Source organism: Tamandua tetradactyla, chromosome 6 (assembly GCF_023851605.1).
Source record: "Tamandua tetradactyla isolate mTamTet1 chromosome 6, mTamTet1.pri, whole genome shotgun sequence".
In the NCBI taxonomy this organism is placed as follows: Eukaryota; Metazoa; Chordata; class Mammalia; order Pilosa; family Myrmecophagidae; genus Tamandua; species Tamandua tetradactyla.
The window spans coordinates 52,286,933-52,303,516 of NC_135332.1; the positions used below are offsets into that span (position 1 = coordinate 52,286,933).

The 16,584-nt window shown below is 55.8% G+C and overlaps 1 protein-coding gene across 7 annotated transcripts in view; it reads right to left on the reverse strand.

Annotated features, from left to right (window-relative positions):
• Positions 1-16,584, reverse strand: part of MYO18A (myosin XVIIIA) — a 91,929-nt gene that overhangs the window by 25,453 nt on the left and 49,892 nt on the right. For 5 of the 7 annotated variants that reach the window (XM_077165365.1, XM_077165367.1, XM_077165371.1 and 2 more), the window contains 12 exons: positions 16,559-16,579; positions 14,496-14,672; positions 14,183-14,273; positions 13,733-13,925; positions 12,846-12,932; positions 10,520-10,661; positions 10,204-10,363; positions 9,310-9,496; positions 8,788-9,031; positions 6,220-6,329; positions 3,936-4,001; positions 582-710 (listed from right to left, as the gene is read on the reverse strand). In XM_077165365.1, the coding sequence (XP_077021480.1) occupies positions 582-710; positions 3,936-4,001; positions 6,220-6,329; positions 8,788-9,031; positions 9,310-9,496; positions 10,204-10,363; positions 10,520-10,661; positions 12,846-12,932; positions 13,733-13,925; positions 14,183-14,273; positions 14,496-14,672; positions 16,559-16,579 (1,607 nt within the window). The remainder of the gene's footprint in view (positions 1-581; positions 711-3,935; positions 4,002-6,219; positions 6,330-8,787; positions 9,032-9,309; positions 9,497-10,203; positions 10,364-10,519; positions 10,662-12,845; positions 12,933-13,732; positions 13,926-14,182; positions 14,274-14,495; positions 14,673-16,558; positions 16,580-16,584) is intronic. The other 2 variants (XM_077165366.1, XM_077165368.1) reach the window with 1 other exon arrangement.

Consider the following 16,584-nt stretch of genomic DNA (forward strand, 5'->3'; position numbering starts at 1 on the left):
CCCCAGACTCCCTCCATCCCTCAGAGGGTGGGCGGCAGAGAGCCCGGCCCTGTGAGCACCGCGCTGGGCACTAACTGTTCCACTGCCATTAGGTATAATTTCATCTGCTTTATTTGCTGCCTGATTATTTCCAGCACCCTGGCCTAGATGTGCTATAAAACCTAATCTTGCTGAAACATAAGAGGCGGCAATGCTGGCTGTTTTATGGACTTGCTAATAAGAAAAGGAGTCGCTGACACAGCTCCTTAATCTTCATGGAGCAGCCTATGATCCAGAGCTCACCCCTCGCTGCTCCCCAAAACCTCTTGCTGCTCCCCAAAACCCCTCGCTGCCCCCTTGGACCAACCACCCTGGGGGCCTCCAGCACAATCACTGGCACCAAGGAAGCTGCCCACTTACTACCTTGGCCCAGAGCATGCTGTACCCGGGAGGGTCTGTCTCTTCTCCAGACAGTGAGAACCCACAGCCCCAAGACAAGTCCCCTGCACCTGCATGTTTCTTAAGTCCTATATCCCATCCCAGGAACTCCGCTGTGTCCCTCTAGGCTGAGGAGTGGGAGATGGGTATCCCCAGAGCAGCACCTTTCTCTTCTTGAAGTGCTGGCGGGCAAGGTAGCCCCTGCAGGCCGCCTGGAATAAGGTTAGGTTCCTGCTGGTTTGCTCATCTCGCTGCTCCTCCAGCCGTGCCAGCGTGCCCGCCCGGAAGAATACCTGTGAAAAGCAGGCCAGGTAAAGGCAGGAGACTGGGCTGGGGAGGAGAGGGAGGAGAGCTGGAGAACTGGAGAGCTGGAGCAAGCTAGAATCAGGGGAGTGGCTGGCAAGGAAACCAGCAGGCCCCAGAGTGTGGCCTTTGGCTTGGGAAGAGCCTGGAAATCCAACTGTCCATGAGAGGAGAGGGAAGGAGTGAGAAGAGGTCCTGGGAAGACTGAGGGAGAGAGGCCAGGCTAGGGGGGAAGGGCAAGATGGGAAATCTCACTTCAAAGAAGATGAAAGGAGAGGGAAGCCAAGGGAAGATACCAGGGGCAAGGGAAGGAAATGAAAGTCACTGGCCGAATAGGGAGAGGAAGCCCTTCACAACACCGCTGCTGGCGTCTTCCCCCAAGACTGCTGGCAACGCTGTGGATGGCCACAGCCCACAGCCGGATGCCCTCTTCCCGGGACCCACCACCTGCCCCAGGACCAGGTGAAGTAGATGGGGGTGTGTGTGTGTGTGTTTGTGCCTGAGAAGAGGAAGGCCCTGGAGGCAGTGTGCAGAGGTAAGGGAGGTAGGGCAGAGAAAAAGAAGGGAGGGAGGAAGAGGGGAACGGCTTCTCTCCCCCTAACCATCCCCCCATTCAGTTTCATTTCAGATGTCTCCTCTTTCATGTGCCAACACCCCACCTCCACACACCCCCCCAGTTTCATCTTCTCATGATGAAGTCAGTGGGGTGGGCGGGGGTTGGCCCAGCAAGGGACCTGTCATACAGGTTTGGGGGCTGCAGGGCAGACGTGTGAAGAACCAGCTGGGTGGCCCCACACCCATCCTTTCCTCTCACTCTCTGGTGTCCTGAGTGGGCCAGGTAAAGTTTTCCCTACAAACTTTAGAGAGGAGGAAGAGGGAGGGAAATGATCAAGTAAAATAAAATTCTTGCATCCCTGAGAGAGAGCAAAAGGACTCCTAGATATCAGCCCACCTCTGCCTAGCACAGGATACAGCAACTTCCCTTTTGTTGGGCAAAGGGAAAATGTGAGCTCCATAGGAGACACAGGTTACATAAATGTGCTGAAAGCCAATACGTGCCATACCCCAAGGCCTCCCTTCAGGGAATAAGATGGGGAGAGGGCTGAGACTTTCTGCTGAGAAAGCTTTGCCTCTGGCGACTCCCTGAAAACCAAGTCCCCTGAGGCTGGCTTGGGAGAAAACCACCTTCAGTCCTCCAAATCCCACGCCAGATCCAAACGCCTGGGATCGCTTGTGGGACATGGGCCCTGCCTGAGCCTTGATTTCTCACACTGTGTGAGCCTGGAATTCTGCCAGCGTGTATCCGAGCCTCCCCTGGAGGTGGGCAGACATGCTGGGGCAGCTCCCACAGCCGACTGACTGCACGGACGTGAAGGGGTCAGGGTGGGAGCAGAGGATGGCCCAGAAACAGTGGGAAGAGATGGAAGGGCCCAGAGACTAGGTTAATGGGCCTCAACCCTCCCTGGCATGTCTGTGTAGGGGGAGGAGGTGTTGAAGGGTTCTCTGGAATATCAGGTGAAGGCTCCTGGCTATCACCTCCCCCAAACACCCATCCACACCAAATTTCACAAGCAATGTTGGGAGGCTCTTAGGAGCCTGTGGGATCAGATGAACCACCCCTCCCGCCCACTGGGAACCCTAGCTCACCCGCTAGTGCGAACCACAGCCTCGAGGACCTGAGTTTTCTTCCCAAAACCAGGTATGAGCAAACGCCCCTGACTTTGCCCCTAGCTCTGCCCTTGAGCACAAGAGGGCCCTGGGGCTCGCCTGCCTCAGTCAGGTACCTGGATGACTCAAGTGGCAGAAGGTCTCAGGTGGCAGATGGGAAGAGGGCCAGCCTGTACAGGCCCTCTCCTACTCAAGACAAGTTTGAGAACCCAGGAATTGGCTGGAAGGAGGTTCCAGGGCGGCTGAAATCTCAAACAGCAGTGGCTCAACCTTCTAGAGAGAAAGGAGCCCAGGGGAAGAGACCAGGTAGGCGTGAGCCCAACCTGAGGAGACACCAAGGTGACTTGGCTGCAGGTGGCCCCAGGGAGGAAGCCCAGCTGGCAGGCCCTGAGCTTAGAAAAAGTTGGGGGTGGGGCAGGAGAGAAAGGAGGTAGAGCCAGACACAGAGGTAGACAAAGCAGAGAATAAACACAGAAAAATAGCACAGGAAGAGGTTAGGACTACAAAAGACAGAGAACAGGGAGAAAAACAAAACAAAAGAATAGAACCAGAAATGAAGGAACAGAGACCAGCAGGGACTATCAGGGCCAAAGGAAAAGAGGAAAACCAGGGGCAGCAGAGACAAAGATGGGAAGACAGAAAGATACAGAGATGGAAATGCAAAGGGATCCCAGGGGGAGGGAGAGGGCAAAAGAAACCAGGAATGTGACTCAATAACACGTAGAAGAGAGAGAGACAGAGGGAACAGAGTGACAGATAATAATACTCAAGCCTTTTCTGCTGGCATCTCCTTTCACCTCCTCTCCCCACAAGGCCCTGGAACCCAAAGTTTCTTTCCTCTCTGCTGACAGATGAATAGTCTGGAAGCTTCTCTCTTGCCCCCCAAACTGTTCCTCCTCCCACTGAACCCTTGGAGCACATACTTGGATGCCGCCTGGCCCAGCCACCCCGTCTCGGTGGGAGATGAGCCTGCGGGACTCTGCCCTGGGAAGCAACGCTCGGCTGACCCTTTGGTGTGGAGTGATGCGGCAGGCTGGCACCGAGGGCCGGGCGTGCCTGCCTTTTATGTACCACGTTCCATTCTGATGAGGAATTCGGCCTGTGGGCAGGTGGTGGCGCCACCTTGCCATGTCCTGCTTGCTTTTCTGGGACCATGGCAGCACTAGATGACTTACCAGAGCAGGCTCTGTCCTCTGGACCACTCTGCGAACTGCCTTCCTGCTACTTCTAGCCTTTCTTCCTTGAAGTGCAGCCCTTCTGTATCCCCTATTTCTCATACTAGGGCTCAGGCCAAGTTCAAGGCCATCTTTCAAAACACTCCCTCCAGACATCACAGACATGTTCACAGTGCTAAACACGTCAGCTATTAAAGGGAGGGAAAGTCAAGTTTGCTGTACATCTCCCTTCCTGACCCCTGGCCCTGAAGGGGGCAGCCTGTGAGGAAGGGTGGCCTCTGGGTGGCTAGGAGGGGTGGGCTATGGGACAAGGCTCAGAGTGGCTCCAGGAAACTTCTGAAGTCTGGTTGTGCCCCTGTAGAGGTGACTCACCCGGCTCAGGCCCATGCAGCAGCTGCTCTTCTCCAAGTCCAAGGACTCCAGCAGTTCCTCCACTGCCTGTGGAGAGAGGTTTCTATCAGGGGGCCCTCCCAGGGACTCCCCATCTCCTTTCAGGGCTTTCCCCAGTCACTCAGGCCTTCCTCTTCATACATTCAGATAGTAATTTCGTCAACAAGCGCTTCTGGTGGGTTTCCAGTGTCAGGCACTGTGGTAGACTCTGGGAACATAAAGATGATGACAAGAGTCCCTATCCTTGAGGGACAAAGGTTCTCGCTGGGGAACCAGGCAAGTGAATAAGTGAAGTGCACAGAGGAGGAGGCACCCAAACTAGACAAGGGGATCATGGAAGGTGCCCTGGAGGAGATGCTCTTGTGCTGAGTTTGTAGATACAAGTAAGTCTTTGACAGACCCACTAGAGGAGAGGGCATTCCGGGCATAGGGACTGGCATGAGCCAAGGCATGGGGGCACAAACAACAGGATGCACTGAGGAAGTGACAAGTAGTTCTCTATATCTGGAGTAAAGGTCGTGGGAGTCGGGGAGCAGCTAAAGGTACAGTTAGAGAGGTGGGCAGTAGCCAAAGCAGGTGGAACCCCAAATGCTTTCGGGAGCCCGTGAAGGAACCCTTCTCAGGGAAGGGCACAATCAGATTTGCATTTTACAGAGACTCCTCTGGCAACTGGGTGGAAGATGGATGGAGACATTCCTTACGTAGCTACTGCAGTGATCCACAGGAGAGGACAGTAGAGTCTCTAAGACAGGGAGAGGGAGAAGGAAATGGAGGAGAGATTAAGGAGAAGGAGCTCTGCTGGACGGGGCGGGGGGGCAGGGGGGAAGGTACATAAGAGGAAGTAATCTAGAGATGCATCAAGATCTCTGACTTAGGGCGGGCCACGGTGGCTCAGCAGGCAAGAATGCTCGCCTGCCCATGCCAGAGGACCTGGGTTCGATTCCCGGTGCCTGCCCACATAAAAAATTAAAAAAAAAAGATCTCTGACTTAGGTAACTAAATAGATAATTGTGCCATTCCCCCAAGTAGGGAACACACAAAAAAGTAGGTTTGAGAGGAAATATAATTAGTTTGGCTTGAACATGCTGAGTGTGAGGTGCTATAAGGCATCCAGGTAGAGAAGTCCAAAAGCAGCGAGACCGAAATGTGTGTCGAGCTCAGGAGAGAAGCCAGGGCCTGGGCTAGAGATATTGATTTGGGAGTCATCAATACATACGCGGCGGCTGAAATGACGGGTGTGAATGAGGTTGTCCAGAAAGAGGGTGAAGAACAGAAAAACACACAGCCAAGGACAGAGTCTTGGGGAACAGAGAGACCTCGATTTATGGGGCAGGGGGAAGAGAAGCTTGGAGGGACAGAGAAGGAAAGAACAGAGACTAGAGGAAAACCAAGAGTGGCAGCAGAAAGCCAAGCAGAGAATGTTTCAAAAAGAACAGAGTTGTCAACAGAGTCACACGTTGCCAATAATCCAAGTTACAGAGGGACGAAAAAGTGTCCTTTGGCTCTGGTGATACGGCTCTGGCATGGGAAGATGAGAAGCCCAGTCCCAGCATGTCAAGAAGCGGGAAGGAGGCAGCTCTGGAGAAAGGCATGGATGGTGGCCAGGGTGGGGGCAGCAGGAGGAAAGTAAGTACTGATGGGGGCAGGAGAGCGGGAACACTAGTCCAGAGTGAGAGAGGGTTGACAGGAGGCTTCTTTCAGACAGGAAAACCAGGGGGACTGCTTATCCACTGAGAGAGAAAAGCCAGCAGGGAAGGAGAGGCTGGAAGAGTGAAAACTGATGGAGCAGGTCTCAGGGGAGGCCAGAGGGAATGGATTCCTACTACGTATAGAAGGAAGGGATCGGACAAAAGGAGGGGAAGAAGAGGAGGGAGAAAAGAAGGCGGCAGATGAGGAAAAGCTTGCGGGTGGTAGAGGAGGAAGTTAGAGCCTCTTTTGATTGGAATTCGGGGGAAAAGTCATCTGGTGGGAAGATGACTCAGGAAGACAAGGTTGGGAAAGGTCTGAGGAAAAGAGGGAAGATGGAAGAGCAGTTGGAGCTCTTCTCTGACTCCTACAGTCCATGCCCTGGGCTACCTTTCCCACATGGCCACAGCCCGGTGGCTGCATTCTCCTGGCCTAGCCTGGTTGGCTGATCCTACACGAGCAAGGGGCAGACCTGCTCTCCCTAGGGGAGGAAGGGCAGAGAAGCCTCGGGAAGGGCCGCAGCTTGGAGGGATCTGAGCAGAAGGAGAGGGGCCTGGCAGGGCTCTAAGCCCAGACCTACCCGCCTTTCGTCCACCACAATGTAGTTGCGCCCGTGTTTCTTGTTCAGGTGTGGAGCCAGGACATCGAAGCGGCGGCGGAACTCAGAGAACACCATGTGATCAGGATAACCTGGAGAGACAGCCGGCCCAGGCCCAGGGCCAGGCCAGTCAACGCCTCTCCTGCCACCTGGGTACCCCGGCAGTCACTGGGGCCCAGGGAGCAGACAGGGAGGAGGCAGGGGGAGCCACCTAAGGGGAAGAAACCGCTGAGGGTGGTCAGCCTGCAGGTAAGGCCAGCCCAGGAAAGGAGAGCTGAGAGGAAGGAGACAGGGACAAAGGAGAGGAGGCTGAGACGACAATTAGGGCAGCTCCATGGGGGTATAGGAAGGTTTAAAAAGGGAATAGGCTCGTTTAGAAGTTCCTTGTTGGTGAGGTGTACAAGTGGAGGGCAGCGGATGGCTTGGAAGGAATCTTATGGAGATAAAAAAAAAATGACTAATCCCTTCTAGCCTTCAAAGTCTATGACTCTACGATAACCCAGAGAGAACAACGTTTTGAGGACTTAAGAAAAAAAATAGTGCACCAGAAAGTAGTTGAGAGGAACAGCGCATAGGCTGAAGGTTTGAATCCTGGCCCTGCCTTTTTTGATCATGTGACCTTGGGCAAGTCACTCAACCTCTCCAGGCCTCAGTTTCTTCACCTGTAAAATGGAGGTACTGGTATTTACCTAACATGTAGTGGTGAGTTTTAAATGAGAAAACATGTATAAAGCACTGCCTGGCTCACTTGAGTGTTCAGTAGACCACTCCCTTCCTTTCCTCAGTCTACTGGAAACAAGATACCAGGAAGGAGCACCCCCCCCCCCCCCCCCCCCGTTCCTGACCTTGAGCCCTAGGCCAGTCGAGCAAACAGACTTGTCGATTCTTTCCTTAAAGAGTGTTCCCTCTGTCAGAGACCCCCCTACTGTGTGGGCTGGGTGCTACAGACCTGCCAGGAGGTCAGGGAAGGGGTGAGATGGCTTCTAGCTTGGAGCAAGGTCAGCACAGTGGCCAGCAGGAGGTGACAGGGTCACCCAAGGACACCGAAGCTCACTGGTGGAGGATCCACAGCTCCTCTCCTAAGGAATCATAGAACTGCACCTAAAGGGAGCCTTGGACCAGACCCACCTCATCTTCCAGACACGGAAACCGAGGTGGAGCAACTGGCTTGCTCAAGGTCACCAAGACTGCAGCTGGAGACAGGGCTGGGCTCTGGACCCTGACTCCTGACCGTCAGGTGGGGCTCTCTCTGCTACACTGGGCTAGCTGCTCTGGGAAATCCTCCAGCTGGGAGAGGAGACTGATGCATGTGCCTGATAATTGAAACAGGAGGTGGGGGCCGCAGAGGGGCCAAGACAAAGTGAGCTATTGATTGTATCTGAATTGCAATTAAATTGATGGGCCGGGATAGCAGGTCTGGACGCCTGGCATCTTAATTAATCATCAGCGCTATCGACGGTGGCTGGGGGCCGGGTGAAGGGAGGGGGGCCTGCTGCTGGCCTCATCGATCTGCTTGTTTGAGTAAAGCACATTGATTTTGGTTCAGAGCGGTAACAATCTGGTTTTGAAATAATAAACACCAACTCCATATCAAGACGTGGGGACAGATCGATGATTTATTTAGAGCAGGGCAGGGAGCCCGTTTCCTGGCTTTGGCTGCTAAGGAAAAGTGACGGTCCCCATCGGGATTCTTCAAGGGGACTTGGCTGTGGGTGGGTGGGACCCTGCCTGCTCTTTTAGTTAAGAAAAAGGAGCAGAAACCAGGCAACTCATAACTTCTCAGGCACACAGAACCGTACTTGAGAGGCATGAACTCTGGAGCCAGACTACATGGATCAAATACTGTTCTGTCCCTCACAAGCTGTGTGACCTTGGGTAAGCCACTTAACCTCTCTGTGCCTCATCTAGGGATGATAATAGTACTAACCACATGAGGATGAAATGAGTTAATGTGTGTGAAGGGTTTAGATGTGTGCCTGGTATACCATAAATACTCTAAGATGGTAACTCTTATTGTCATCCTCTCTGGTCCTCCTCCAGATGGGTCTGACCTTTATTGGAAATCTGAAGTACTTCAGAAAGATTTAGCACCTCATTTCTCATCAGGGGGTTGGCCCAGCCACTTGCCTACTCCCAATTACCACCAGCGGGTGGACAGCTCTGCAAGGGCGGTCGATCTGCTGTTGTGGGCAGAGCTGACCCCTCTGAATGAAGGATGTGGGAGGACTAAGCTGTGGGGACAAGCCACAAGGCAGGTGGGGCAGAGAGGAGGGGGATGAAGAGAACTTGAACATGGAGAAGAGAGGAGGAATATGGGAGACGGTGGGGTGGCAAAAAAACAGCGACAGGAACAGACCATGGGTTGAGAATGAGAAGAGACCCTATGGAGGAGAGCCCAGAGCAGAAAGAGCACGAACAAAGAGACCTAGGGCCAGTCCTGAGACGGGAGGGCAGGGGCACCCCTTCAGTCCCATGGACCACATCTGGAAGGTGGAGGAAGGCAGAGGCAGCTCCAGCCAAGAGCAGAGTTGAGAGGGAAGGAGGCCCCACCTTGGCGGTACATGCGCACGGCATCAAGCAGGCGCGAGCCGCGCAGCTGGGCCCGGAGCAGGGCCACGTCGAGCTGCAGGAGCCCCGCCTCGCAGTGGTCTCCCGAGGGCAGGTCCAACTCGCTACTGCTGCTGACTCGGCGGGACGAGGTGGATCGGGGCTCCCCGACCCAGCCCTCAGCCACGGGCAAGAAGCAGTGCACAAAATGCAGCTTCGACTTCTTGATGGTGTCAATGAGGGCATCCTGCCGAGGGGGAAGGGGCAGCTCTCAGTGGGCTCTGATGCTCCAGGCCCAAGAGGGCAGACAGTGGCGCCAGCATCCCCACTCCTTACAGCCGGCACATGCCCCACCACTGCCCAGGACGGGCTCAGTCTGGATGACTCGACGTTCATTGGGCCTGGTGGCCACTCACAGGCAGCTGTGACTGAGGCAGGGTGGGATGATGACCTGGCGTGCCCGGAATGCCCAGGCCTATCTGCCAGGCTGAGGAAGGGCCTCAGGGCCTGAGCTGTCATACTCACCACCTGCAGCTTAATCTGGATGCAGAGCGACTTCTTCTTGACAGCCGCCATGCCCGTGGTGAAGGTCTTCCGCATGCTGGTGGCCCGGCGCAGTGCCAGCTGTGAGCCACCCTCCAGGCCTGCGATGGAGCCCGACAGTACCGTGGGGCCACCCGCCCGGCCCAGGAACAGGTGGCTGATGATTTTCCTGCCAGAGGTGGGAGGACAGGGAAGGGAAAGGAGTCACATTAGCGGAGTGGTAGAGGCCATCCCTCCTCTCAGCTCCCAGGGCACTGAACAACCCCCGCATCCACAGGGGAATGAGGGCTTTTTCAACAGCAAGAGGAGAAAACCGAGGTGGGCAGCAGGTGAGGGCAACCCACTCCTCCCCATTGCCAGGGAGGGCCGTGTGGGGCAGGGGTTCCCAGTGTGGCAGGAGAGGTCAGACTCACAGTTATTCTCACACGCTGAGTCATTTACTTACTATGTTTCCTGTTCATTATTTGGCTCCCCACCCCACTAGAATGTAAACTCCACAAGGGCAAGGAGCTTGGTTCATGTTTACTGCTATCTACCAAGCACCTAGAAGTCTTTGTCACAGAGCAGGTACTGAATAAATGAATGACAACAAGGGCAATATGACTGAGGGGTTTCCAGGGCTCCCCCTGCCCTCTCAGAAGAATGAGTATGTGTCATTCAAATCTAAGACTATAGGCCCTTCCAACTATATCTACCCCATCTCCACTCCCTTCGGGAGGTCATGCCAGGCCCTCAACCCTTGGCAATGCTGCCTCTCGGGAAGGAGAGACTATCAGCCTTGCTGGCGAGGGAACCTGGGAGACACCCCCCGGGGAGGGAGCCCAGGAAAACAGTCCCCCGGGCACAGGCTGTGGGCAGAGTGGGCAATGTTCTTACTTCTGGGAGTTCTGCAGGAGCCGGGGGGCATTCTGGGTAGCTGGGTTCTGCTTGGTGTAGCTCAGCCAGCCAGACACATTGTACTCCACCCAGTTGGTGCTGTGACTGTGGCCCAGGAAGAAATGGTGTGGTCTGCTGCTTCGCAGGAGGGGGCTCTGGCCTTCAGGCAAGAGAATCAGGTTCAGACTGCCAGGGCCCAGACACAAGGTGCAGGCACTCAGGGAGCCCCCGGCAGTGCCAGCTGCTTGCCTGGACCCATCCAAGTGGAACGTCTGGAGAGCAAGCAGAGAAGCCACCCCCTGGGGACACCACCTACCTTTCTTGTCACCCTCCTGGGGACCATAGTAGGAGAAAAGACGTTCCAGAAGGGCATCCTCAGTGGCCCCTGGGACCAATGCCTCCTCTTCCAAAAGCCACAGCAGGCCCCTTGCCTCATCGGTGCGGGCCAACGAGCGGACCTATGGGAGAAGGAAAGAAATCCAACCTTGACACATGGAGTGTGGGAAAGGAGCCAGGTTCCTGGCTCCAACCACACACTGTAAACGCACTACACATACATATGCATACGTACATGCACACACGCACACGTGAATACTGCAGCTCCTGGACCTCACTGCTGACCCTTGGTGGGGAGGTGGGCAGCAAGGAGAAAGAGGGGACTAAAAATGTATCAGAGAGAAGCTCACAGCAAAATATTGGGCCCAAAGCCACCAAAGACCGATGGCTCCACATTAACCCAAGACCACACCCAGAGGAGGCTCTTTTCCATATCCACCCCTTTGGAAGTCAAAAGGGGCTTGGTGAGCCCCCAAATACCCTCCTTCCCTGGGCATCACCTCCTAGGCAGAGCAAATGAGATAAAGTCTGTGTGGCCCTGAGCACAGGGCAGGGCCCAAAGGAAGTGTTCAGTAAGCACTGGCTGGGAGGTTAGCACTGGGCCCCTCTCCCCACCCACCCAGAGGAGGACCCTGAGAGGGCTCAGGTCACCGCAGGCAGGCTCACAGTAGGGTCATAAATTCCACTTCAAAAGCATCAGGCTTACTTAGTGGACATGCTAGCCAGAGGAGGTGGAGCCTGGGGCAAGCGGAAGAGCAAGTGTCCTCAGCTAAAGGGAGCAAGCACTGCTCCGCTCCAAAGCTAATTGCTGTCCTGGGATAATGTTGGCCTAGCGTTGACCAATCCTCCAGCTTTTCAACAGAAGGTGGAGATCCTGACTTCAGATTTTAAATACACCATGCAGGCCACACATACAGGTCTGTGGTACATCTAGCCTGGAGGCATCTTTTCTATGAAATTCCCAAATCCTCTTGGGATAGAGCTCAACTCACCCTTTCCCATGCCCTGTTCTTGCCTAACCTTTAGGGATTGGCAGACAGGAGAAGTGAGAAGAGCTATTTCACCTCCTTGGCCCCAGCTGCCAGCCTCTCTCTCCACAGCTGCCCAAGGGAGTTGGTGTGGTTACCGGAAGGAAGCAGAATGTGGTCAATGACTGATGGATAATTAGGGTTCCATGGCAGCCACAGTTGAATGGCAGAAATCAGCAATGAAGCTATCTGCCAGTGAGTGGCAGTGGGCATTGAGGGACCCAGAGGTGGAGGTGCCCCTATGCCAAGGCCCATCAGATAGGGGAGACTGAGGGAGGGAAACCTGGCCTGCCCCATCCAAACTCACTGTCTGACCCACTGCTGCTCATAAACCACATGTACTGACTTCCCCCATCTCCTGGGAATGGCCCAGATTCTAAAGGGAGATTGTCACAGGAGCACAGGTGTCAGGAAAAAGAAAACCCAACTTCCCTGGGGAGACCTAGTGCTTGGGCACTTAAAGCATTTGTCCCCAGAGGGATCATGGCTCTCTCCAGGGTTCCACCCCCTTGTGCGAGCCAAGCAGGGCCTTCCTGCAGGGAAGAGAGAGAGGGAGGCAGGAACCAACGCAGAGGTGGGGAGACCAGCAGTCTAGCAAAAATGCCAATAAAGTGCAGTGTGCAATCTCCCTAATTGAAGACAGACACCAAATGCCAAGGGCTTATCAGGCCAGGCAGGCTTTCAGGCACCCAGGTGCCCAGGACACCAGAACCAAGGGAGACCAAGCCTGCCACCAGGGTGGAGGGGTGGGGCCTCATCCCTGTGACAGCCCTCGGTGGGTGTTTTATAACCCAGCACTGTTGCCCTGGGGGAACAGTGCACGGGGGATGCTGTCCTCTCGCCCCTCTCAGCCTGTCTGTCTCCGTTCCCTTCACAGGGACTGTGGGAGGGAATGACTATGTCCCCTGAGTCCAGCCAGGCCCTCAGCACCTTGAGTAATCATTTGAGGCCCAACCACACACAGGTGAGGGTCGGAGCCTCAGCTGACAGGAGAGGTGGTATATACCTTTCTACATGCTCGGACACTACGGGGCAGCGGATCCCTCTGGCACCAGAGCAAAGTGCCACCTTCCTGGCCAGGCTGTGCTCAGGGGCAGGCCTCTGGGCCTTAGGAAGTCCGTGGGTTAGCTCTAAAGTGCCTGCAGTCTGGGCACGACTGCTGGGCCCTGCCTCAGCCCCCAGAAGCCCCACTGGCAGCAGACCACACAAGGAGGGCCCTGCCGGAGGGAGAGGAACAGGGACTGAGAGAATATTTCAGACCCACACAAGAATTCCTACCAGGGACTGATGGGAGGCTTGGTCCACCACAGCCACGGAGTCATTCGTGGCTGGCTCCAAATCGTCAAATGCCAGCTCGATGTTCTCCTGGGAAGGAAGACAGAGCAGTAGTGACACGGGGCCATGCGTGTGGGTGCGGCCCCAGGAGCAGGCCAGGAGGGGGCCCTGGGGCCAGCAAGTCCAACCTCCCCTCCAGCACTGCCAACTAACAAATTGCTCACCACCTCCCAAGGTATCCACTGTATTTCTGAACAGCTAAGATTCTCATAAACTTCTGCGATACTGAGCTAAAGTCACATTTTCCTGTTACTCATATCAGTTGATTAGGCATTGCAGAATAAGTCTAGTCTCAATTTCACACGATCATCCTTGAAACACTTAAAAAGAACTGTCATTTTCTTCCTGAATCTTCTCTCAATTGAGATAAATATCCTCCCCAGTTCATGCAACTCACCTCCACATAGGTAGGATTTCCAGATCTTGCCCCTGGGGGACACCCTTTTATGAGGGGCCCTAGTTAATCAACCATCTTAACAGAGAAGGGGAAAGGCAGCAGGGGAAGGCTGGGCCCCAATAGGTGCAGGTGGGAGCCGTGCTGGGGCAGGTCACAGGCCTCACCTGAACCCACTTTCTACCTCTTGGAGAGCAAACTTACCCCAAAACAACCACACAGCCAAGGTCAAAGGGTCAGAGACAGGGGGGCAGGAAAAGACTCCCACAACAGACAGCAAATGCGGACAGAAATTAAGAGAGCAAAGAGCTGGGGAGGGGGCAGCTAGCGTGGAAGGTGCCCTCCCTGGGGGGTGCCTGCGCCAGAAGGTGAGGCTGGGAGGGGACAGGGGGCGGGGCGGGGGTTGCCTCAGGCAGGAGCCAAGGTCAAGCGCTACCTCCTTGTATCTCTCCAGCTCCTGCACGACGGTGCGCTCATGGAAGAGCCCCTGCAGCCGGTCCTGGACGTAGTTGTGGCACAGCTCCTCGAAGGAGGCGCCGCGGGCGGACCCGCCCTGCTCAGGGTTCTGGAAGCCCGGGGTGTCCACGACCATCATGGAGCAGAGGGAGTGCTGGCTGGACTGCAGGGCCCTTCCCAGGGAGAGCCTGGATCAGCGCCAGTCGGAGCAGTGCTGCCGAGCAGCTCCACACGTCTGCCCTCCCCGCCTCCCCGCCAGGGGCACCTGGCACAAGAGGACGCGCCTGACCCTGCTCACAGCTGCAGGGCGGTGAGCCCTCTGCTGGCAGAGGACGGCTGCGCCCCAGCCAGCTCGCACCGCACGAAGGCATCAAGCCCACCTCGGCCAGAGCAGGAAGCAGGAGAGGCGCTGGTGCCACCTGGCACTCACCTGTTCGCCAGGGAGATGAGAAGGGTGAAGAGCTCGCTGTAGAGGCCAGAAGCCATACCCTCTAAGCACTCCAGGGCACTCAGTTTGAGGCCTGTAGGGCAAGAGGATTCAGCTCTAAGCCCTGCTCCCCAGGACTCCCCATCTGATATGCTCCCTGCCTTCCTGGGGCCGAGTCAGCATGGGGTTCCAGGGTGAGCTTCTCCTGCCGACAGAAGCATCTTTTGTGCCTCATCTGTCTGCCCACCCCAGAGTCGGCAACAAGCCCTGGATCAGGCGCCCAGGCCCGGCGCCGAACCCAAGGGACAGCGGGTACCTGTGCCGTCTCCCAGGCTGCTCTCCTCAGGGCCCTGGCGGAAGGAGGTGGAGCGCTGCAGGGTGCCTCCCTTGTGCTGGTGCTTGAAGATGGCTGAGGAGAGCTCCTCCAGGCCGCAGCCCAGCAGGTAAGCAGCCTTCTGGGCCCACTCATGGCGGGCAAACTGCTTGCGCCCAGCTGTAGAGTGGAAAAAAGGGGCTGGCACTTGGCTCTTCCTCTTTAGGCCAGCTGACAGCCACCATGCCCTTTAGCTCCCTCACACCCACAGTACTAGGGCACAGGCATCTTCTGGAAGGAAAAAAACCAAGCCCTGATGACACCATATGGACTTGAGGCAGGATGGGGACAGCCAGCAGTGGCCAGCACTTCCTGTGACCCTTAGCATGGGGGAGGATGAGCAGGTCCTGGTAGAGGTGATAACTCCACACTGCTGCTACCAGAGAGCACCCCACCAGCGGCAAAGGTCCCTTTCAGAAGGCTTGGCCCCAGGGGTGCCCACATGGGCGAGGACAGAGCCAGAAGCTGAGCCAAGCCATCTATGAGGAGCCTAAGACCCTCCTGTACCCATGGGGAACTGTCATGAGAGAATCCTAGTGTCTCCCCTTACCATGGATGCTTTAGGACCCTCCCTCTTTCCCCAGGTGTCTGCTGGTGGGGGACCACAAACACCCACCCATGCCCAACAGTGGGGAGGCAAAAAAACAGCAGGGGGAAAGGGAACGGCCCACACAGACACCCACGCCTCAGCCGACGTGTCTAATCACGGTAATTAGAGAAAGCTAACAAGAAACAAGGTTTTACCTTCAGCAGCTTCTGTAAGGCAAAGGTTCAGCATGCAGCATGCAAAGGAAAACAGTGTGTTAGCAAACAGCCATCAAATCAGCCCGCCAGGCCCCCGGGAAGGGACCCTGGGGGTGGGGGTTGTGAGGATGCATGCAGGCAAGAAAACACAACCACATTCAGACTTGGAAACAACAAACACACACAGTCATGATCTCACAGGAGGACGCCTGCGGACATAATTGCAAGGACACACAGAAAGAGACACACGACGACGTTCTATGAGATGCATGCGCTGGCCCACACGCTCCTCTGGAAAGGGCTGGAAGCTCTGAGGAGGTAACAGATTTGGCTCAACAACAAGGTCCCTATGCTAAGGTACCCAGAACTCCCATCCGTGGTCAGCTCTGAGCGGGGCGATGGGAAACCCCAGCTGGTTACCTCCTCAAAGTGAAAGAACTTCCCTGGAGAAGCAGGCACAAGCCCGCCTGCCGCCCACCCGGTCTGGAGCCCACTTCTCCTACCCAGAGCCTGCTTCTCTTTGGGAGGGACGCCCCCTGCTGGCTCATCAGGAGCCTAACACGCGGACTGCTCCTCGTACACCTGGTCTCCAGTGCTGTCCTACTCCTGCTGAGCAGCCTGGGGCCCTTCCCAGCCCAGAGGAAGATAAAGCCAAAGCCCAAGGCGGCTGTCCAGAGCCCGCATCGCTTTTCTTAAACTGGAGGACGAAGAGGTGAAGAGCAAAGCACCTGCCTTTCAGTGTAATCTCAGAGGAAGGCAATAGAGCTGTTCCAAACCGGGCCAAGCCCTAGCCATTCACAAGCCGAAATCCCCAGGCACACTTGCTAAAGGTGCAGCCCATTTGTACCATGGGTGCTACTGCCCCCTAGCGACCTCCACCCCAACATGCAAGAGGAAGAGACACCAGCCATCAAAACCAGTGGAGAGAAGGGAAGATGACCTGGGGAAAACTGGCCTTGGGAAGCCCCAGGAAGCAACCCACTCAACCCCACCCCACCCAAACCCATGAAGGGCATCTTGAGAGGTTGCAGGATCTGGATACAAAACAGGAAACAGATAGGAGAAGCAGTGATTCTCCCAGGATAGCTGTGGGGTCTCTGAGAACCCGACAGCCCCTCCCTACCTCCAATCCTAGAGCTTCACCCCAGGCCAGCTCCCTCCACTATGATAGAGCAAACCCATCTCCCAGAGAGAACCCAGAAAAAGCACCAAGACAGGGCAAGGCAGCCCCTACACCCCAGGGAGAGGCGGAGGTAAGTTACCCGCTTGCTCCTCAGGGGCCTCTGTC